General features: G+C 41.0%; 1 protein-coding gene across 8 annotated transcripts in view; it reads left to right on the top strand.

Annotated features, from left to right (window-relative positions):
* The window catches only part of Atxn3 (ataxin 3), a 38,598-nt gene extending 15,301 nt beyond the window's left edge, over nt 1-23,297 (top strand). For 4 of the 8 annotated variants that reach the window (XM_031355662.1, XM_031355660.1, XM_031355658.1 and 1 more), the window contains exons 7-11: nt 4,619-4,751; nt 7,448-7,614; nt 8,801-8,897; nt 15,541-15,638; nt 18,842-23,297. In XM_031355662.1, coding sequence (XP_031211522.1) covers nt 4,619-4,751; nt 7,448-7,614; nt 8,801-8,897; nt 15,541-15,638; nt 18,842-18,939 — 593 coding nt within the window. In that variant the 3' untranslated portion in view covers nt 18,940-23,297. Of the gene's footprint in view, nt 1-4,618; nt 4,752-7,447; nt 7,615-8,800; nt 8,898-12,343; nt 12,372-14,372; nt 14,416-15,540; nt 15,639-18,841 lie in introns of those variants that run through there. The other 4 variants (XM_031355666.1, XM_031355663.1, XM_031355665.1 and 1 more) reach the window with 4 other exon arrangements.

The raw sequence follows: 23,297 nt of genomic DNA, 5'->3' as shown, positions 1-23,297 counted from the left end.
TAGTTCCATGTGAGTGCTCCCTACAACTGGGACATACCCTGAGCCTGAGGCTTCCTTTCCATTCTTAAGTGCTATCTTTTACTCTTATATCCTCCACATCACAGGGCTGACAGGAGGAGGGGCATGCTCCTCCCATTTCTGTTGACTGATTTTTCAGCCGCTGTTCACTTGGTGGCCGCCAGTGCCTTTGAGTGAGCTGCTCTGCTTAGCCATGCCCTGCCTGGGCAGTTATCTGGGAGCTGCCTTTTTTATTGGAGACTTTGGATGTCTGGTTACCTGTCTCTTTTCCTTAAATTCTTGTTCATTTTCACACCAGTAACTACTCCTCTTTCAAGATTTCTTCACTCTTGTCTTGGCATTGCTGATGACTGTAACTGCCTTCAGATTCTAGTCATAAGCACCGTAGTCTTTGACCATCACCTTTTACCTTCATGACGTTTTGCTCTTCTGACCAGGCTCTAAAGTTACCATGAGATCCAGAACTCCTCTTATGTTCTTCAAGGTGTTTTGCTTTGTTTGTTTTGGTTTTTTGAGACAGCGTTTTTTATGTAAAAGAGTCCTGGCTGTCCTGGAACTTGCTTTGTAGACCAGGCTGGCCTGGAACTCAGAAATCCACTTGCCTCTGCCTCCCAAGTGCTGGGTTTAAAGGCACATACCACCATGCCTGGTGATTGTTTTCTTTTTTAAAGATTTTTAAAAATTTATTTTATGTGGTAAGGATGTTTGCCTGCACGATTCTGTGTGCACTACAGGCATGCAGTTCTCAAAGAGGCCAGAAGAGGGTTTTGGGACTCCTGAAAGTGGATTCACAGTTGTGAGTCACCATGTGGGTGCTAGGAATAGAACCTGAGACCTCTGCAAGAGTAGCCAGTGCTTGTACCTCTGAGCTATCTCTTCAACTCCTGATACTGTCTTCAGTTGCACTCCCTGGCTTCTTTGCTTTCTCTCCCCCATCATTCCTAAATAACAAGAGTCTTGACTACAGGTAGATCTTGACCCTAGACATTCCTTTACCGTCGCAGCTGAACATGGCTTCAAACTTATGTAAAATATGTTGGTTATAATTTTGTGCTTGCAGTTTCAAATGACTCTATGGTAATTATTTCACATCTTAGCTCTGTTTGTTACACATGCTATTCTTTACGGCTTTCTCTTGTATGCTTCTGAGAAAATAGACATCCTTCTCTTTGTGATAGCAAATCTCTCACCTTGCTTCTGTAGCTTGTGGTTGAGCCTATTAAAATAGATGGGCATGGCCCTCCACGTAAGGCCAGCCCTTCGACATATGCTGTATCCCTGTGGCTCCTGCCGAGTCAACATTCAGTTTTGGTCTAATGCTCTCCTGGGTTGAACATCCCTCCCACTCCCTTAAAAAAAAGTCTGTGCATGGGTTAAAAAGGTCTTTCCCTCCATTGATTAAAGATAAAGAGCTTTTGGTAACTCTAAAGCTTTAGCTGCTTGCCCACTTAAAATTTTCTCAGAATTATCCTAGTGCATTGTCTATTGAACTCTATTCCACTTGGGTTCTGCTGTAAACCAGTGGTCTCCAAAAGTCTTTCTTCTCACTATCTGGGTGACTTCTACATCGCCAGTACCAGAATTCAGTTCTTAGATCTCCCAGTCTAAGCAGAATGCAATAAACTTCTTATTAAAAAATAAACAAATGAACAAACAACCCAAACAAAAAACAAATATAAAAGGAGAGGAAGTGATGTGCCTTTCCGCTTCATGGCCTGTTTATGCCTTGTCCACTTAAGGCTCTAAAAGTAAATTCAGTTTGTTTGTTTGTTTGCTTATTAAAAACTACCCAGTGGAACTGTAATTATACCTAAAAGTGTTGCACTTTGTGGTGATGGGGATTGAAAATGCCAGCTGTACATATGTGAGGCAGAACTCCACTCTGCTCTGTATCTGATTTCTTTCACACCTCAATCTGAGTTGAAATCAGTTCAATAATTGTATTGGGTTAGTTGTTTGTTATTTTCCCTAAATCTTCTTAGAAGTTTCATTGTCTCTATTTTTGCCTTTGATGTATTTGCCAGTGTTTTTTCAGGGGGATAGTGGGTCGTTTGCCTGTTTTCTGCATCTTGGTTGTTTTCTTGTGCATATTTCCTCTGACCTCTGGGTGCTCTGGTGACTGGGCCTGAGATGTAGATACTTAACTATGCTCAAGCTGGTTTGGGAGCTGTCTTAGTCGGGGTTTCTATTCCTGCACAAACAACATGACCAAGAAGCAAGTTGGGGAGGAAAGGGTTTATTCAGCTTACACTTCCACATTGCTGTTTCTCACCAGAGGAGGTCAGGACTGGAACTCAAGCAGGTCAGGAAGCAGGAGCTGATGCAGAGGCCATGGAGGGATGCTACTTACTGGCTTGCTCACCCTGGCTTGCTCAGCCTGCTCTCTTATAGAACTCAAGACTACCAGCTCAGGGATGGCACCACCCACAATGGGCCCTAACCCCTTGATCACTAATTGAGAAAATGCCCCACAGCTGGATCTCATGGAGGCACTTCCCCAACTGAAGCTCCTTTCTCTGTGATAACTCCAGCCTGTGCCAAGTTGACACAGAAAACCAGCCAGTACAGGAATGATGTAGCATTTGGTGTTGCTTGTCCTTTGGTGATCTTAACCTCTGTTAGGGACCAGTGCTTAGATTTCTTATGTTCTTAAAGATAACACAGTGGCGTTACATGTGGGCATCTGCCTGTCTCATCAGTTGCTGCTTTTGAGGATCATCCTTCTCTTCCCAGTGTGTAACTTTGGGGTGACCTGGGTTCAGTTCAGCTTCTTCCTTAGGTGCTTTTGCGTTGCTTCAGTCACAGTCTGTGATCTGTACGCTCGTCATTCCCAGACTCTTGCCTTTAGCCCGGACATTCCTTTGGAACCCCTTCCTGTGGCAGCTCAGGAAGATTTCAGATCAAATGAGTCCACAAAAGACAATTAAAATGTTTATTTTATGTGTGTGCCTGGTGCCTATGGAGGCCAGCAAAGGGCATCATCAGACCCCTTGGAACTGGAGTTAGAGATGGCTGAGAATTGCCACGCAGGTGCTAAGAATCAAATAGGAATCATCTGCAAGGGCAGCGAGTGCTGTTAACCTCAACCTTCCCTCCAGCCGCAGACACTTCGCTTCCATGGTTGTTTGGTTGGTGGTTTTATTTGCCTGTCTTTATGCGCTTTCTCTCAGGTTTTCATTTCAGTAAGAATCGTTCTTTTATATGAGTACACTGTAGCTGTACAGATGGTTGTGAGCCTTCATGTGGTTTTTAGGAATTGAATTTTAGGACCTCTGCTCGCTCTGGTCAACTGCGCTCTGGTCAGCTTCTCTTGCTCAGTCTCTGTTCGCTCTGGCCCAAAGATTTATTTATTATTATACATAAGTACACTGTAGCTGTCTTCAGACACAGCAGAAGAGGGCATCAGTTCTCATTACGGGTGGTTGTGAGCCACCATGTGGTTGCTGGGATTTGAACTCAGGACCTTTAGAAGAGCAATCAGTGCTCGTACCTGCTGAGCCATCTCACCAGCCCCCCTAGAGTGCTTTTATAAAAATAAAATGTATATTATGTCATACCCTTACATTACCTGTTAGTGGTTTCCTAGCACACTCAAGATAAATTCCAAAGTCTTAAATAAAATCCAGAATTACTAAGTTGTTTGCATAAGGCAGAATATCTTCTCTTCAAGACATGTTCAGTAGGTACCATATTGAGCTGGCATGCTGATTCTAAGATTTAGAAACAGTTTTGTTAGCAGAAAACACATTAAGACATCTCAACTCTGAATAAGCTTGTTCTTAAACAATGTTAAACATAATCTTTTTAGTAAGCAGCCTTCTCATGCTTTGTTTCATTGAAATACAAGAAAAATCAATGGTAGAAAATGTTAAATATTAATGTGTAGAACTAAAATAAAAGATTAATTGGTGAAAAAAGAAAATGTTAAATAAAATTAGTTGTGGTTCAGAAAACTTAGCTTATTAGGTATGTATTTATTAAAAGTTGGTTTGTAGCAGAGTACTTTTTTTTTTTAAATCACAAGGCACACTAACTAGCTTAGGGTACTGGCTTCCTAGCTCCTGTTTTCACTTAGAAGGCTTCTCTGTGTGGGGCAGGGAGCAGGGTGCCCCACATTTCATGTATTTCATGTATTCCAGCATGTATTCCAGTGATTTATTATCCGTGTTACCAGTCACTGGACATACTAACCAAATATGTCTTCACACCAGCCGTTTGAGGAAGGTTCCCTTATCCTTGTTCAACAAAGGCTACCAACAGAGATGGATGAGATAGTTGACAGACCCTGTGGCATGGCAAGTGCAGAGCTAGGCTAGAACGCAGGCAGTCAGTTCTGGATCCTCCACTTTACTCCTCCTTCACCCTTTCAGTAGATTGTGCTCAGCTCTGCCCTCCTGGGGCCTTGTAGTCTGCCTTTGTTTCTTGTAGCTCCTGAGGCTTAGAGATGAGAAGAGTGATCCTGTGTGACTTACTGTAGATTATCTAATCCAAGCGAGAGGCAGCACTAAATCAGGTCTACTGTGCTCTTTCTGTCAGCTATCATTTCAAACAAGTTTGAATTTTTTACTAGTTGTTTTAGTTTGTTTTTGCCTCTTTTTAGGTTATTCTATATTTGTTGTTAAGGGTGATCTGCCAGATTGTGAAGCTGACCAACTTTTGCAGATGATCAAGGTCCAACAGATGCATCGACCAAAACTTATTGGAGAAGAACTAGCACATCTGAAAGAACAGAGGTACGATTGGCATTAGTGTGGCGCATATGCTGTAGCATGCCCTTAGAAGAACGACATGTTCATGCTTCCATTCCTTGTGTCTGTGTGAGAGCGTGCAGATGACTGTGAGCTGCGTGATGTGGATGCTGGGAACCAAACTTAGCCATTTGGAGAGCAGGGAGTGTATGAACCCCGAGCCATCTCCCTGACATTTAATGTGTGATCATTTTACTATCAGTGATTTGGGTAATTTTTGTTTTGTGCATTTCTTTCTAAAGGTGTGCGCCACCACTGCCAGGCTGTGGTGCACACTTTTTTTTTTTTAAAGATTTATTTATTTATTATATGTAAGTACACTGTAGCTGTCTTCAAACACTCCAGAAGAGGGTGTCAGACCTCATTACGGGTGGTTGTGAGCCACCATGTGGTTGCTGGGATTTGAACTCAGGACCTTCAGAAGAGCAGTTGGTGCTCTTACCCGCTAAGCCATCTCACCAGCCCTGTGCATTTCTTTTGTAGTGCTGGGGATCAACCTTTTGTTCATACGAGGCAAATATTCTATTCAGTTATGTTCAACTCCCTGTTTTTATTTATTTGTTTATTAAATTTTCTTTTCATTTTATTTATATGGACACACTTGGATGGGGGACAGGGAGTTCAAGACTTTGTGCATATGTAATTTTATTTTAAATATTTATTTGACAATTTTATACATGAGTATAAATATTTTTTATTATGTCATCCCTCATTACCCTCTTTTATCCTGTTTGTTCCCTCTGAATCCAACCCTCTTCCTATGTTCATTATTATTTCTACTTCTCTTTCTCCTCCTCTTCTTTTCTTTTCCTCTTCCTCTCTTCCTTCCCCTCCTTTCTCCTCTTCCTTCTCTTCTTCTTTCTCTTCCTCTTCCTTCTCCTTTTCTTCTTTTTCTTGACTCACTGAGTTTAATTAGGTTTGCTTACTTGGACAACCTACCAGTGGTTGTACCACTGAAGAAAAATTACCCCCCCTCCCTTAGCAGCCATAGCTCTTCAGCTAGGGATAGGGGCCTCTGAGTACTCCCTATCCATGCTAGAATGCTGATGGCTTGATTTTGTGCAGGTTTTGGGCTGGTAACTATTGCTGCTGTGAGTTTATGAAAGCAACAGCCATATTATGGTCCAAAGATGTCAGCATTTTTTCCTAACCTCCTGCTCTTAATCCTTTCTCCTCCCCGCCGACCCCTTTCTGTGAAGTTCCTGGAGCCTTAGAGGGATGATATAAATGTCCCATTTAAGTCTGGGCATTTAACAGTCACTTATTCTCAAAGACTTTGAACAGTTCTGCTATTTTGCCAGGGGAGAGGAAGCACTGACCTCTAGGTCTAAATGTATTTAGAAAGGTGATGGACATGTTTGTTTAGTAAAACAGTAGTAATAGTTTCCTCCACTGAGGACCCATGACCAACACAGCCATGGGCTTTTGACCAAGCTTATGGTACCAGGCGTGAACTACCTAATGTGGAGTGGCCTTCAAATTCAGTAAAAAAATGGTTGGGCCAGGCCTGGTGGCACACTTTTAATCCCAGCAGTTGGGAGGCAAAATCAAGTAGATCTTTGTGGGTTTGAAGCCAACCAGCTCTATATACTGATTCCAGGACAGCCAGAGATAGATAATAGAAAAACAGTGTCTCAAATAAATAAAAAAAAAAAAATAAAGAGAAGAAAAAGTGGTTATTTGCCCCATAATAGTCATGTCACTCCTGACTAGCATGAGAATATTATAGCGCTGGGCAGTGGTGGTGCACGCTTTTAATCCCAGCACTTGGGAGGCAGAGGCAGACGGATTTCTGAGTTTCCAGGCCAGCCTGGTCTACAGACCCTGTCTTGAAAAACTTAAAAAAAAAAAAAAAAAAAAGGAGATCTCAAATAGTTCCGGCTGGCTGGGATTACATATGTTTGTGCCTCCACGTTTTATTTATGGTGATGGAAACTGAACCCAGGGGTTTGTATATGCTCCGTAAATATTCTAACTACTGTGCTTCATCTCCAGAACATACCTCCCCAACCAAAATGATTTAGTGTCTTATTATTATTTTTATTGTTTTGGCTCTAATCCTGGATTTTATGCATATATTCTTACCATTGAACAGTTCCTTAGTCCCTTCCCTCTTCCCTTCTGTTGAAAGACAAGTCTCATTAGGTTGCCCAGTTATCAAACTTGACATCCTTCTGTCTTTGGCTCAAAAATAACTTTTATACTCAAGAAGCATATACCACTATGCCCAGGGAGGCTGTGTTTTAGTGACGTTTATGGAATCAGCACTTTGAATTCCTAGAATACATTAGGCTTTTATCAGAACACAGTTGTTGTTAGTAGACCTTATCTGCTAAAGCATGTTTTTTATTTAAAATCTTTCATTTGTAAGTGCCTTCATGTTTATCAAACTTGACCTAAAGTTGGAGAATATGGGGCTGGAGAGATGGCTAGGTGGTTAAGAAGACTGGCTACTTTCTAGAGGACCTAGGTTTAGTTCTCAGCACCCACCTGCTCACTCACAACCTTCTGTAACTCCAGTCTTATGGGACCTAACACCCTCTTCTGGCCTCCTCAGGCACCGAACAAACATTTTGCAAGACATACATGCAAACAAAATATCCATGCACATTGTTTTGTTTTTTGAGACAGGGTTTCTTAGAAACTAGGCTGTAATTACTATGAATTCATTTGTTGTTTAGTGTCCTCAAAGCAGATCTGGAACGAGTCTTAGAGGCAGCTGATGGGTCGGGAATATTTGATGAAGATGAGGATGATTTACAGAGGGCTCTAGCCATAAGTCGTCAGGAAATCGACATGGAGGATGAAGAAGCCGATCTCCGCAGGGCCATTCAGCTCAGTATGCAAGGTTTGGACACTTTGATGTGTACTTTAGCCACTTTTTGGAGAAGTGGATCGCGTCCTTAGCCTTTGAAAGGTAGTGTGCTTTTGGAAGTCCTTTGGAAGTTACCTCAAAGACAATAGCTCCACACTTGGAGCATTTCTTTTAGATTTTCTTGATCTTAAATCATTTCTATAACTTGTATTATACTAGGGCTGTATTATGATTAACACATCTATCATTTTAGTTGTGGTTATGTTGTTGAGTATGATACTGAACCAATACAACACTAATTGAATTAATCTTCTAGAGGCCAGATGCCCCTTACCCAAGCCAGCTGTTTTAACAAATGCACGCAGCACTTAGTGGCTATAAAGACTTATACAGATTATACAGATTAAGACTTAAGCCGACTTTTGCAGGATCCATCTTTGTCATTGATACAAAGTCCATCATCAGTGGAGGGGTGAAGGTAAAAGTCCCTTAAAAGTGTAGGCAGAGAAAAGTGCTGACACTCAAAACAGTTTTCTGAAAGCACAAAGTACTTTATTTTTGTGATTTTTGTTTTAATCTATTTCATATGAAGCTGCTTCTACTTCTAATGAGGTTGCTCATCATCTAAATTCCTTAAAGGTCTTAGTGTACTGAGGCTTTTCTATCATAGCCATTATCATTATCCTCGACCCCTCACCTCCAGGCTTACCTCTGCACACTCCTTGTAGTGTGAAGTCCTGTGTTTTATTAGGAGGGCTTGATGGGTTATTGAAATAATTTACAGAAACCATCTTACCATTTTCACAATTTACATAGAATCTGTGCTTGGTACAGTTTCTGTTGAGAGCTTAGAAACATTCAAGTTGTTAAGAACAGATGTTATGGTCACCCGTCAAGGTTGCTGTGAGAAATGCCTTGCTTTTGAAGGCAGGGATGCAATTTTGGAAGTTAGAGAGCACAGAAGTGTGGTCTTGACACTTCTGATACGAGGTGAACAGTGTGGGCTTGTACCCGCACATCTGATGCATCACAGATAGAGTCAGCCCTGTCACTTTTGGATTCTAAGTCCGTAATTAGGTCTCTGAGGCTTCCATAGGCTTCTTACAGTTACAGAGCAGTGGTGGAATGCTTTTAGGAGGAAAGCTTTCTAGAGGCTTGCTCCGGGAAGAACAAACATACTACTGCTTGTACAGGTATGTAAAATTATTTTTCTTTTTAGGTAGTTCCAGAAGTATGTGTGAAGATAGTCCACAGACGTCAAGTACAGATCTTTCTTCAGAAGAACTTCGGAAGAGAAGAGAAGCCTACTTTGAAAAGTAAAGTAGTTGGTACAGATTAAAGTTACATATTTAATACCTGCTTATTTTGTCTGTTTATAAATTACTGCTTACCGCCTGAACCTATGAACTTAATATATTTTTAAAAATTTTTACAGAGAATAAGGTGTGAAATACTTAATTGTTAAGAGAAAAACCATAGCCAGATCTTGGATAAATTTACGTAGACCAGAATAAAGGAAACCTTGTGAAATTTTGCTTATCAAAAGGAAATGGACTTAGGACAAGAGGAACTGTGCCTGTGACTATTGATCCTTTGTACTTAGCGTTGGTCACCTGTGAGTCCTGCTAACCCTGCCATCAGGAGACAGGGAAAACAGCTTCTGAGGAAGGTGGAGCCTATTCCCAAGTGCAGGTGCCATGTGCTCCCTAGTCTTGCTCTTGTCACTTTAGGAGGACAAGGCCCATCAGCATCAGTGTCATAGAAGCATAAATCTGAGCCATAAGCTTCCAAAACCACAGGTGGAACTCTTGTTCATAAGTCCTATGAAGAGAAATGCTTCCACTTTTTTAGTGTCTTCCTTTATAGTCATCATCATTCACAAGTCCTCCTTTTATTTTTTGTTTGGGGCAGGACTTTGTTGTGTACTCTTGGCTGGCCTCACATGGCTATCTTCTTGTAGTCCTAGCTGGCCTCACTGGTGGCTGTCCTCCTACCTTAGTTTCCCTTATGGTAGGACAGGTATATGTCGTCATACCTAGCTTTTTATTTTAAACCATACTCCACCTTAAAAGTTACATAATCAATAGTAGATAATTGAACCCTCTGACCTCAGGTAGAAATAGTAAAGCCAGGGATGGACCCTGCCCGGTTATATACCACATCTCTCAATTCAGCAATGTGTTTATTTTCACATTTCAAAATCTCTAAAAAGACTGAGATGCAGCTCAGAGGGCAGTGCTTACCCAGCATGAATGAGCGACCCCTACCCCGCCCAAGGCCAGCTCAGCAGCCCAGCAGCCCAGCAGCACGTGAGCTTGAGCAGCTGTGTCTTAGAGTCATAGGTGCTGGATCAGTAAAGATTGGACCGTTTTGCATCTCCTAGTGTCTGAAGATAATGTTTACCTTTCTCTGTTTGCTGTTTTTTTTAAAGACACAACTCATTAGTATATGAAGGAAAGTTCTGATTAGCCGACATCCTCTTTTATTTTTTAATTTTTTTTAAGATTTATGTATTTTATGTATTATATGTATTTTATGCTGTAGCTGTCTTCAGACATACCAGAAGAGGGCATCGGATCTCATTATAGATGGTTGTGAGCCACCATGTGGATGCTGGGAATTGAACTCAGGACCTTTGGAAGAACAGTCAGTGTTCTTAACCTCTGAGCCATCTCTCTAGCCCCCAGCTGACATCCTCTTAATGTGAGATATTTCTAGTCTTTATTCAGTTACTGATCAATAGATTTAATTATATTTACATTTTAAAGAAGTCTTATTAGTGTTTCTCCTGTCCTTTTGAATTTTTGAAGTTGATAAACTTTAGATTTATATATTATGCACTTATCTTTGTTACTCATTGTTGCTAATACCAACACACAGACAGCTGGTTTTCCTCCTGACCCCCGTCCTTTCTGTTCTCCACAGCATTGGGCTTGTTCCAAGTCACAGTCAGCATGTCCTTTTTGTATGTGCCTCCAAAATATTCTAGGACGTTTGTTTGCTTGTGATTTGTACGGTTGCTTCTAGTTTTGTTTTTGTGTTGTTTTTTGAGCAGTCTCGCTCACTGCTGTGCAAGCTCTCAACTCCCGATCATCCTGACTCTCACTCCTGAGTGCTGGAGTTGGGTGTGCAGACCACGAAGGACTTGACTGTTTCTCTCTTTATTTCTCCTAATAAGTGCTGTCGCCACAATATAGTAATAATAATAATAATAATTTAACATAAATATATAGTTTCAAAAAGAACTTAAAACTACTTAAGTAGGCAAAATGAGTATTCTAGAAAATTTAAGTTTTTTAAAAAGTATGTTCTTACTACACCTTCCTTCAATAAGTGATGTTAGTGACTGTATATTCCCTTATGTCATAAACATATTCATAGTCTCTCTTTCAGTGTTTGTGTGTGTGTGTGCAGTACACTATATATGGTACACAGGCAGTCTGAAGACACTCGCAGGTATTGGTCCCTCTCCTCCCACCATGTGGGTCCTGTCAATGACCCAGGTCATCAGGCTTGGCAACAAGGAAGGGGCGTCACTTGCTGAGCTTTGTCACCAACTCACTCACTCCTTCCTTCCTTCCTTCCTTCCTTCCTTCCTTCCTTCCTTCCTTCCTTCCTTCCTTTCTTTCTTTCTTTCTTTCTTTCTTTCTTTTTGAGACATGGTTTCTCTTGTGTAACCCAGGCTGACCTGGAACTCACTCTGTAGACCAGGCTGGCCTTGAACTCAGAAATCCGCCTGCCTCTACCTCCCAAGTGCTGGGATTAAAGGCGTGTGCCACCTCTGCCTGGTTTTCCTTTCTTTTATTTAAACATGTTTTTTATTTTGTTAACTTTTTTGAAATAAAAATTTGAAATTTCCCCTAATTTTTACTTTTAGTAGTAGTAAAGGTAATTCAGTAACATTCCATGATGAGTAAGTGATCTATAACAATCACAGTTTAAAAGCCATAACTAGTGCTTTTGAGCTGACAGATTTTGGGCCAATCTTGCACCCTTTGTCTAAGCACACCTCTTTTCCAGTGGTTGATGGTGTATTAAAGATTGCATCTTGCTTTAGTCTTTCATCTTCTGAGGACTTCAATAGCTAGGGAGTGTTCTACCTACTCACATGGAGCTGAGATGAACTAAGGGTTAACTTTGTGGTGTTTATTTTTAACATTAACTAGCATTTAAAAGTGCTAGTGTGGGCTGGAGAGATGACTCAGTGGTTAAGAGCACTTACTGCTCTTCCAGAGGTCTGGAGTTCAATTCCCAGCAACCACATGGTGGCTCACAACCACCTGTAATGAGATCTGACACCCTCTTCTGGTGTCTGAAGACTGCTACAGTGTACTTACAGACATAAAATAAATAAATAAATCTTAAAAGAAAAAGTGCTAATGTACTACAAATTTTAAGAAGAAGGTGTGGGGGTGGGGTGCTGGAGGATGGCTCATTGGTTAAAAGTAGATACTGCACTTGCCTTTTTCTCAAACCCTCCATTTCTTAGCCAGAATAGTTCTGTCTCTCTAGGTTCTGTCTTTGGCTCTAAGACTCTGACTTCCTTCTTCCCTTCAAGCTGGCTCTGCTGTCAGCTTGGTACTCTTCCCTCATCTCCCCACTGCCTCTTAAAGCCTCAGCTTAATGGAGATATGAAATATGACACAGTGTAGGATTTCTTTTCTTATGTAAAAATATTACTAAAAATTAGCCTATTATAAATTCATACCTTATGAGTAAGAGTTACTAAGTAATATTTCCTTGTCATGACGGGTTTTTTTAGCAGTGATGTGTAAATAAAGTCCACTCCAGAATTGTTAGCATCTGCTGTTGGGAGCATAGACATCAGTGATGGGACTGAAGACTGTCAGCTGTTACGTGTTCCAGAGACGTGTGTCAGCATCACTAAAGTCCTCTCTAGGTATAGCTTTGAACGCTGTGGTCTGTCTGTTACAAGAAACAGTGTTTCCCAGCAGAACAGATAACAAACATTCCTAGCCAAGGAGTGTTGTGATGCTTTGATTGGCTAATCCTTACAGTGTACCTTTCATGGTATGACTTGGTTTATCAGACAATTCAGTTTAAGAACCAGAAACAGATTAGGGGTGTTTAAGCAAAACACTAATTAATAGTGAAGTTTGGGGCTTAACAATCTTAGGGATTGTTCTGAGCCAGACTTTTGAAATATAGACCAATTTGTGAAAAAGTGTGCAACTACAACTTGATTCAGGATGGTGGGGATCAGGTACACTTGGAGAGGACTGTTCAGTTCCCAGAACCCCCACATGGCTCATAGTCACCCAAGCTTCAGAGGAGTCTACACTCCATTCTCACCCCTGAGGGTATGTACGTGTGCACACTCATGAATGCGCACACTCATGAATGCGTGCGCATGCACACACACAATCTAAAACATTAAATCTTTTATATATACATATTAAATTAGTAAAACATTTTCTTCAGTTTTCTTATGTATGGGTATTTTTCTTGCATGTATATATCAGTACCACATGCATATAGTACCTTAGGAGCCAGAAGATATTAGATCCCCTGAGACCAGAATTATAGATGGTTTTGAGCTGCCATGTAGGTGCTGGGAATTGGACCCAGGTCCTTTGAAGAGCAGCCTGTACCCTCAACTACTGAACCATCTCTCCAGTCCCTAACTACATCTTAAAAACAAACAAACAAAAAACCAGAAATTATATCTAGCTATCATATAGTTGTCAAGACTTTCTGGTCCCACTGAAATAGCCATGAGGCAGGATTCAAGGCTGATCTCTGTGACTTTGTTTACCAGGAAAGTAGCAGTGTCTCACTGACTCATTTATGCCCTTTGTAGCTCATGTGCGTACTTACTCTGTAGCCAGAGACCAGGCTTTAGCTCTGCAGCCGCTGTCAGACTGAAGGAAGACATGGCAGGCAGGGTTCTGAGCGACTTGTTCCCTAGCAGCATGGTCAAGGCTTCACAATGGTTGATTCTGGTTTGGCAGCTGATTTCCTTCTCATTTTGCCTAATTTAAGGTTATAATAACCCCATGAATATGTACAATATTAAATGAAAAAAGTAAATTAAAGGGTATCTTTCTGAAGTTGCATTCACACATAGAATCCCCAGGGCTCAGGCCTTCCTCCACAGCACCCATGGGTAAACTTGTGTAGCGCCAAAAAAGTCAGTATTTTGTCTCAAAGGCCAACAGGGAGAAGATGGAGTTCCTACAATCTGGGTTGCCTTTATTGCTCACATTAAAAACTCAACTCTGAGGAGGACAAGCAGGGTGCCCTTGGGAGGTGGAGGCCAGCAGCTCCTAGAGTTCAAGGTTATGCTCGGCTACCAAGCTGGACTAGAGACCCTGTTTCAAAATGGAGAATAACAATAGGAAAAAAATATGCTAACTATAACTTAGTTTTAACGTTTTGGATCTTTTAAAATCACACAGCTTTAAAATCTATGACTTGTATGTCATTTATAGGTTTTCTTGTTTTTTAACTCTGTGTTTATTAATAAAAAGCAGAACTAGTGCACAGAGCTCCTTGCACCTCCCAATACTCTTTACCCAGAGGCGTCTGGAAGTAACTATGTTCTTATCATAGCTTGGTATTTCAGCACACATCTTCTACATACAAGGATATGTTTCTACATTGTTTTTTGTTTGTTTGTTTGTTTTTCGTAGTTGTTTTTAAGACAGGGATTGACATGTTACCAAGGCTGGTGTTCAATTCCTGGGTTAGATAACCTTTTCTCTTGGCCTGTTGGGTGACTGCAGGCATGTGTTACCACAGCGAGCTTCACTTCTTGTGTTTTGAGACAGTATCGTAGCCCGTGATCTATTGCTATGAAGAGGCATCATGATCTCGGCAACTCATAAAGGAAAGTATTTAATTGGGGCTGGATTACAGTGTCAGAGATTTAGTCCACCCTCACGGCAGGCAGGGAGCATGGCGGGATGCAGGTAGACATGGTGCTGGAGAGGTGGTAGCTCAGAGTTCTACATCTGAATCCGTAGGCAGAGAGTGAGACACTACACTGGGCCTAGCATGGGCATTTGAAACTTCACAACCCACACCAGTGACACACTTCCTCCAATAAGACCACACCTATATGTGCAGGGGGTGGGGGGGCATTCATATTCGAACTACTACATTCTATTCTAGTCCCTGGTCCCCATAGGCTTGTAGCCATGTCATAATGCAAAATACATTCAGTCCAGCTTCAAAGTTCACCATAGTCTTACAGTCCTAAGACTGCTTCACATTAAAGTGTCTCTGGGATTCATGGCAGTCTCTTTACTGTAATCCCCGTAAAATCAAAACACAGGTCCCATACTTCAACCTACAATGGTACTGAATATAGTTATTTCTATGTCTTTAATTCTTCAAGTCTGTGTTGAAGCTGCTGTGTGACAAGGTGCAGTTTCAGGTACTGGGACACAGGTAAGCAGCATCAGGTTGCTCTGATAGCTTACAGACCAGACAGAGCATCAAGATGACAGTGTGTTTGTGCCGAGAATTAAAATGAAATAGCGAGAAGGCCAGGGGCCTGCCTGAAGTGGGATGGTCAGGAGAGGGACCTCCAGGGAGAAGCTTAGTAAATTCAGACGAGTGGCAGTGAGGGAGTCAGCCAGGGAAAGCACATTAACGTGAGACACTTTGTCTTATCAAAGGTGTTTTTCAGTGACTTTTAACAGTGATAAAGATATATAAACCAACATCCATTTGTATAAGAATCACTACTGGTGAACCTTATACAGAAAGTGCAAATATGTACCTCTTGTCTGATAATTCAAATATGTAGGTTTTTAGAATCGGAACTTTGACATTTTTATACTTGTAATTATTAAACTAATTTCTCACCTTCTGAGGTATTCAGGCCAGTGACCATTTTGATTTATGGAACAGCTTATTTCCTACATGATTAGCTGCTCTCGTGGCAGTTTCTTATGTGTTGTTTTAACATATAGTCACTTTTGAATGTTTCAGGCAACAGAATCAGCAGCAGGAGGTAGACCGACCTGGACCCCGTTCATACCCTTGTGAAAGAGCAACCACAAGTTCAGGAGGACTTGGGGGCAGCCAAGGTGTGCTTTCTGTGTGTTCACAGTGATTGCTTTACTTGATACCCAGGGTCCTTGTCAATTTCACTTTACTTTTCTTCTTCTTCCTCCTCCTCTTCCTCTTCTTCCTCTTCTTTGTATTGGGTTTGTTTGTTTGTTTTCTTTTCTTTTCTTTTTTTTTTTTGAGACAGGGTTTCTCTGTATAGCCTTGGCTGTCCTACAACTCACTCTGTGGACCATAGTCATAAGAGATCTGCCTGCCTCTGTCTCTCAGCACTGGGATTAAAGACCACCACCTGGCTTTTCCTATTTTTAAAATTTATATATTTTATATATTAGTGCTCCATCTGCATGTATGCCTGCATGCCAGATGAGAGCATTAGATCCCATTATAAATGTTGCTGGGAATTGAATTCAGGACCTCTGGAAGAACAACCTCTGCTCTTAACTACTAAGCCATCTTTCCAGCCTCCTTTTCTTCTTTAATTGTATTATAAAACTCTTAAATGAATTTGTAATATATCAAGTTCCTCTGAACTATAAGGCAGATAGACTAGAACACTTTGTAGATGTTTGGACTTTATATAATGTAGTTTTGTCTTTGAGACAGTTTCATTTTGTAGCTATGGCTAGCTTGGAACTCGTTGTGTAGCCCAGACTAGCTTCAAATTCATGATCCTCCTGTTTGGGCTTTTTTAATAGTAGCAGTAACAGGCAAGCACCACCATGCCCTGGTTAGTTTTAAAATCACACACATAATACTTTAACTTCACAGTTGATACATTCTTGAGAAATCCTTCAGAAATCATTCAGAGGTAATGAATATTAGTAAGTGGAGAAGAAATACATTTCACCACTTAGTAAAGGAAAATATTATGTTAGTATAGTCTAGATAACAGCTGGAGTCCAGGTTACCACTCACCTGTCCTCTATGCAATAGCTGTTAAGCTCCAGCCAAGCATTGGTAGAAGTTGAGTGGAGAAGAGCCCCGTCTGTCAGAGAACTTCATAGAATCTTTGCAGAGCTCTCAGAATGGAACAACACAAAAACAGTCAAAAAAACTGATGAAGGGGGGTTGGAGAGATGGTTTAGTGGATAAGACTGCTCTTCTAGAGGTCCTGAGTTCAATTCCCAGCAACCACATGGTGGCTCACAACTATCTGTAATTGAGTTTGATGCCCTCTTCTGGTGTTTTCGAAGACATCAGCGGTGTACTCACATACGTAAAATAAATAAATAAATCTAAAAAAAAAAAACCCGATGGATTGTGGATGTGAGATGTGTCTCACACTAGAGAACACATACACAGAATCCTGTAACTGCAGCTGCAGGTGGCTTTGACAACTCTGGCCAACTTGGGCACCTGCAGTCAATGTGCACATACCCTACACAGACGCCTCTGTCAGAGGAGGCTCAAAAACAAAGATTTCATTAAAACTTAAAAGTTGACAAAACCCAAGTACCCCAGTTCAGTTGAAAACCACTGTTATGCCAGGAACCGTGAAAGAGGGACCACATTGACAATTCTAATTAATCATTGCTTTTTGTTTTTTGTTTCGTTTTGTTCTGTTTTGAGGCAGAGTCTTACTCTGTAGCCCAGACTAGCTATGAATTCACTGTTGTCCCACTTCTGCCTCTTGAGTGCTGGGACTCTGGTCATCCACAGCCACCTGGATCTCACATACACATTTTAGAGCAGAAGAATAACTGAAGTGTAAAAGCTCAGTGAATGGACTAGATGACAGGCTTGTGGAAATCCTTCCGGTCAACACAGCAAACTGACCGTAGACAGTGAACAGGGACTTCTGACATTGCAGTTCAACCTAACTCCCAGGAGCCTCCTGACCGGTGTGGAAAGGGTAGTGAAAAAGGCTTATGACCTTTTCATCATCTCAGGGACAGAAACTAGAAACCTGCAAATGGAAGAAATTGAGTCAATTTCAAATTTGTGTAAACCCAAAGAAATGCTTACTAGGACTTCTGAAAACTGAAGGCACAACCCCGAATCAAAGAAATAACTGTCCCAACAGCAACCTGAAATGGGAGGTGTCTATGAGTGAGGGAGTGGATAATGTGTTTCCAATGCTGAAACAAACATTTAAGCCCAGGATTACATATGCAGTAATTACATATTTACTAGGATTGGGAAAGAGTTTCAAAAATGTCTCCAGCAGGTCTATCCTTAAAAGTCACAGAAAGGGCCAGGCGGTGTTGGTTCAGGTCTTTAACCCCAGCACTTGGGAGGCTGAGGCAGGCGGATTTCTGAGTTCAAGGCTAACCTGGTCTACAGAGTGAGTTCCAGGACAGCCAGGGCTACACAGAGAAATCCTGTCTCGATAAACGAAAAGAAAAAAAAAAAAGTCACAAAAAGGAGTGGCTGTGTAGGCCTGGCAGTCAGCACAGCATCTCGATCCATCATCATCAGAGATGCTTGCACTTGCAATAGATGGGAACAAGTATTGGTTTGAATAACTGGCTTGGAATACTTGGTCCTAAACAGGATGTGCCATCAAACCCTGCCCTTTGGGCCTCAGAGAACTTTGAGGGAAAGGTAGCAGAAAGATGGTCAGAGGTGGTAGGAATAGGAGACACCAGGGAAGCAGTGCCTTCCAGACACAACAGAACTGATGCACATGTGAACTCACAGAGGTCGTGCCAGAGTCTTGCCAGGGTGCTCAGGTTAAGCCGTATGGGGTCTCACAGCTGAGAAGAGAAAGTGAGTGAACACCATCTCCCATACCTAACTCAAGCTTTCTCCATTTGCCAAACCCTACAATCTTAATCTAAGCATCAGAGCCCACGTGATGGAAAGGGTACTAGCTGTCTGCCCTCTGTGCATGTCATGGTACACAGTGCCTATAGAGTTATACTCGGTTAACAAAGTCTTTTGTAAAAAACAAAAAACAAAAAACTAGTATTCAAGTAGAAATGTCTTTGCCAAGAATGCTTTTTTTTTTTTTTCATCTTGGACAGGTTTTAAGTAGCTTGGGCTGGGTTCAAATGTTCTATAGTCAAGGACAATCTTGAGTTCCGATTCTCCTGCCTCTGTCTCTTACAGGAGTGTGCCTCCATTCCCTGTGTTATGCTGTGCTAGGGACTGAACCCAGAGCCTTGTGCATACTAGGCAAGCATTCTACCAACTTAGCTACATCTCTAGTTCAAAAGTTAGCCAGGGATGAGTGAGGATCTTGCAGAATTTGTTCTGAAAACTTTGTTTTCTTTCCCAGGAGGCGATGCTGTGGGTGAAGAGGACATGCTTCGTGCAGCTGTAACCATGTCTTTAGAAACTGTTAAAGACAATTTGAAAGCAGAAAGAAAAAAATAGTACCTTTAAAAATCATTTTGCTACTTCTACTCTGTAAGATTGTCTGTGATTACATTGTAAGCTCACTTTGGCAGTGTGTTCACCAGGAGAGAGAGAGACTGCGCTGCTTTGTAAGCTTTCAGGCAGAAGTGTATCATAGGACTAAGGAGCGATCGAGACACTAGCCAGAGAGGCAGGCAGCAGTGAGAGAGACTTAAGGTGGCTTTCTGAATGCCCCTTTTTGTTTTTCACATGTGCAATATCTGACTGAAATTGTGGAATCTTCCTTGGCTCTTTTGGACCAACTGATTAGCTCTTGCCACAGAACTTGATCCTGTAATGTTTCCTTTTCTCTCTGCATTAGAAATGGCTTGGATCACTTGAGCTTTTCCTTTATTTCAGACCAACCTTTTATGAAATGTCTTTTGTATGTCTTGTAATGGAAAGATCAATCTGTCTTCTTGTATATATGTAGGACACATGGATGCTTCCTGGTGTTATTTTCTCTGGTTTTGGTTTCTCCCTCCAAACTCTAATGTGGTGATCTGTTGCTTTTAAAGCCTTTTTTAGTGGGATCACTATTTCTTAATTCTGGTGCATTCCTCTACTCTAAAGTCAGCCCTGCTCTTCTAAATGAGCTGCGTTTTTTTGTGAGCATGTGAGCATGTACTTTCTAGATGCCCTGTGAAGGATTTCAGGTGTGTCCTGGCTGACTTCTGTAATCGTTCCTGTACCTGAGAAAAGGAGAGGCAGAGGACACAAACATATTTCCTTCTACTTAACGTGCACCATGAACGTACCCCAGGAGAAACTCACCCTTCAGTCTTAGTGGTGGGTTTGTTCTAGTTTTTCTTCTGTGACAGGAGCTTTGTGTTTTATTTACAATTAAGTCCTGGAAAATAGATGCCTGCTTCACTTTTTAAAATTTTAAAAAGTTTTTTTTTTTTTTTATTTTAGTAGAAAATAGGCTGCTAGGTTGCTGATCTAGAATCTGAATTTACTAATTTAATTAAATTAGTAAATCTAACTTACTAATGAAAATATATTTAAATATACTGTGGGTTGACCCTTGCAATCATGTTTAAATTACTTAAGAATTACAGAAGTCACAATGCTTAACGGGTCTGTTTGTAAGTAAGAAAGTCCTTAGTTTTGATAAACATGAAGTGGTGGGATGCACTGCTAGTCTTGCTGGGTCAATATGTGGTATGATTTGGGTGGAAATTAACTGTGTGTCTTTGTCATGGTGTCATAGACCCTGACGTCTGCTTCCCCTCTGTTCCCTGTGAATGTCGATTTGTACATAGGTAAGGTCCAAGAGGAGAGTTTAGCCAGCAGCGTGGGAAGGCACAGCGCGCTAGATTGTGTGCTCTGCTGGTGTGTGTGTGCTCTGCTGGTGTGTGTGTGCTCTGCTGGTGTGTGTGTGCTCTGCTGGTGTGTGTGTGCTCTGCTGGTGTGTGTGTGCTCTGCTGGTGTGTGTGTGCTCTGCTGGTGTGTGTGTGCTCTGCTGGTGTGTGTGTGCTCTGCTGGTGTGTGTGTGCTCTGCTGGTGTGTGTGTGCTCTGCACACGTTTTTATCAGGGAAGGTTTTAGGATTTATTGCTGTCTAAGTGAAAAAGTTACAAATATTTTTATTTATGATTATGAAATAGCTTTTTCTTGATAGGATGGATTGTTTTATTTTGTTTGGTTGTGCTAGGGATTGAACCCAGGGCCTCCTGTGTGCTAGGCAAGCACTCTACCTCTGAGCTATATCCCCAGATCCAAAACAGGTATTTCTTTCTTCGTTTTTTGGGTTTTTTTTTCCTTAGTCATTTCATGCCAATTACAGTTTTTTATTTTAATTTGCTTCATGAAAAATTAGGCAGTTCCATTTTAAAAATCTATGAGGCTTTCTTTTAGTAATTGCAAAGGTTCAGAAGAATTGTGCAGCTGTAGGATGTTAGAGCTAGGGCTTTGCTTACAGTTGGTTGTTATCCTCAAGTATGTGACTGCCCTAAGTGTGCCGGTCACATGTCTGTTAAAACCCTCTGAAAAATCACATTAAACTTTCCATACACTTAGATTGATGTGTTGCCTGTTAGAAAAACGAGAAAGTTATTTAACTTTAGAGTTTATAAAATGTTCATATAACACACCCTACTTAAATCATATATGAAATACGGCATGTTGATCTTTTATTAGAAATGTTTTAAAGAGAAACGGAGCATACGATGAATCTATTTGAGTGCAGTTTTTTAGTTTCTTATAAATTATGGTATTTGTCTAGGCAAATCCAAAGTCACCATTGAACTGCCATCCTAGGGTTGACCTAGGCTTATCTAAACATTTAGATTTTATTATTAATGAGTAGCCTATATGAAAAGATGCCAATGCTTATTCTAAGCACAGTATCCAAAGCGTAAGAGTTCTATGGCATTCTAGTTCATACACCAGGAGCTGCCGTCTATAGTACTGCAGGACAGACGGGCAATGGAGTACACCGCCATGGCTGTGTTACGGACTTGCCTGACATTTTCATTCTGTTTTTACCAATTGGAATACTTTAATGTTTAATATTTAAACTACTGATAGCATTTTTCTAATCTGTAACTTGTTCTGCCAGACAGAATACGTACAGCCGTGATGCTAGTGTTCTGACCTGATGTAAGAACTCTGGAAGGCCAGGCATGGTGCTGCTCTATGCCTTATGACAGTACTTGGGAGTCAGAGGCAGGCAGATTTGTCTTTGAGTGCAAGGCCAGCCTGGTCTACATAGTAAGTTCCAAATTTGCTGGAGCTGCACAGGAAGACCCTGTCTTAAACAAACAAACAACAAAAAAACCTTTGGAAAGACCACTTTCATATTTTGGAATGTCATGAGCTTATCTATGTTTCAACAATTCAGAATAGCTGTCCTTTGGCCTAACCATAAATCTACACCCCAGAGACCGTGCTATGCAGACATTTCAGTGGTTTAAATTGTTTGATACGGTCAGTGCAGGTGAACTCCGTGCTAAAGTTTTAAGCCTTGGCCAAATAACTTACATGTCACAGACTATCTAAGGCGGTGCTTCTTTTTTCCTGAAAACTTGATTTTTCTTGATGAAGCCAAAGTTAATGAGGATGAATTCCCAAAAGGAGTAGTCTGCATTGTTTTATTTAATATCAGGTTGAGTGAAATAAGTTTTACTCGTGTCAGAGTCTAAGCCACACATTTTGAATACCCGCATGTTTGATACTATTTAAATCATCTGGTGCCAAGAGTTATTAAGTCCTTAGAGCTGGCCCTGTGCAAACTGGGCGGTGCAGAACCCACGTGTGCTGTCTGAGAGTCTTAAACTAGGAAATCTGGATGTTTTAAATTAGTAAGAAGATTCAGTTAATATGGAAACCCCCAAATCCAAGTTTATGTTAGGCAGTGTGGCTGCGCTCAGTGGTAGAGCAGTTACCTGGTGGCCCAGGCTTTGGTTCAGTCTCTAACACTGCAAAAGGACAGCACAGGCTCACAGGCTAGCCTGCATTTAGAGAGGCGCTAAGGAGGTGCTTTCAAAGTGAATTGTTTGTTGTGATCTAGTCCTAACAAGTGTAGAGCCACATGTGACCTTAATTAGGAAAAAGCAGATTGGATCAGCTAATCAGTAGTGTAGATAATTTTTTTGTTGTTTTTCATATTTAAAAGAAAAACTCTCTTCATTCCTAATTTGTTTATAATTAAAGAGACAAATTGATTTTGTATTTTTTCAAAGTTTCATAGATATCAAAAAGGTTTTGTTGTAGTCTATCATGAATGAAAAGGATTTTTTTTTTTAATTTGAGGAATACTTTTTTGTGTGTGTGCCTAAAATGGTCTGTCATTTTAAGAATTAGCACAGAGGTTTAATAGTAGCAGTACACAGTCCTAGGTGAGGCACCAGTGAGAAGTGTGTGGGAAATGCAGTTAAGTAGGTCAGACTTACTTGTCTCTGCATAGTTTAAAGCTGGTATGTTTCCTGGAATTTTTTTAATGATTTTTTTTCCAAGGAAGACAGACATTTGAAATGTGATTATCTAATTTCTATAACACTGGACTAATAGGAATAACTTTTATTAAAAAAATGACTGTTCTGTATAAATAAAATATATGAAACTCAAGTGCAAAAGCCGTGAAAATCAAAGGCATTGTCTTCTGTCAGTGTGATGCCCTGTGGCCAAGCAGTTCCCTCAGGACCCAGCTCTGCAGCCCTTCTTCCTGTGCCTCAAGTGTCGGCTGCCACTCCACAGGTCTTCCGTCTGTCTGCTCCTTTGAAAGCTGGGCTTCCAAAGTGCGATTGAACACTGAGGGTTCTGGTGATGTGTATGTTAATAAGTTGTATTTTAAATATCAGAGATTATTAAATAAAGAGAATGATTTTCTATTAA

The sequence above is a fragment of the Mastomys coucha genome, unplaced genomic scaffold, assembly GCF_008632895.1.
Source record: "Mastomys coucha isolate ucsf_1 unplaced genomic scaffold, UCSF_Mcou_1 pScaffold6, whole genome shotgun sequence".
Taxonomy (NCBI): domain Eukaryota; kingdom Metazoa; phylum Chordata; class Mammalia; order Rodentia; family Muridae; genus Mastomys; species Mastomys coucha.
The sequence above is the reverse complement of the archived record's forward strand: the minus strand, read 5'-3'. Positions and strand labels throughout refer to the sequence as shown.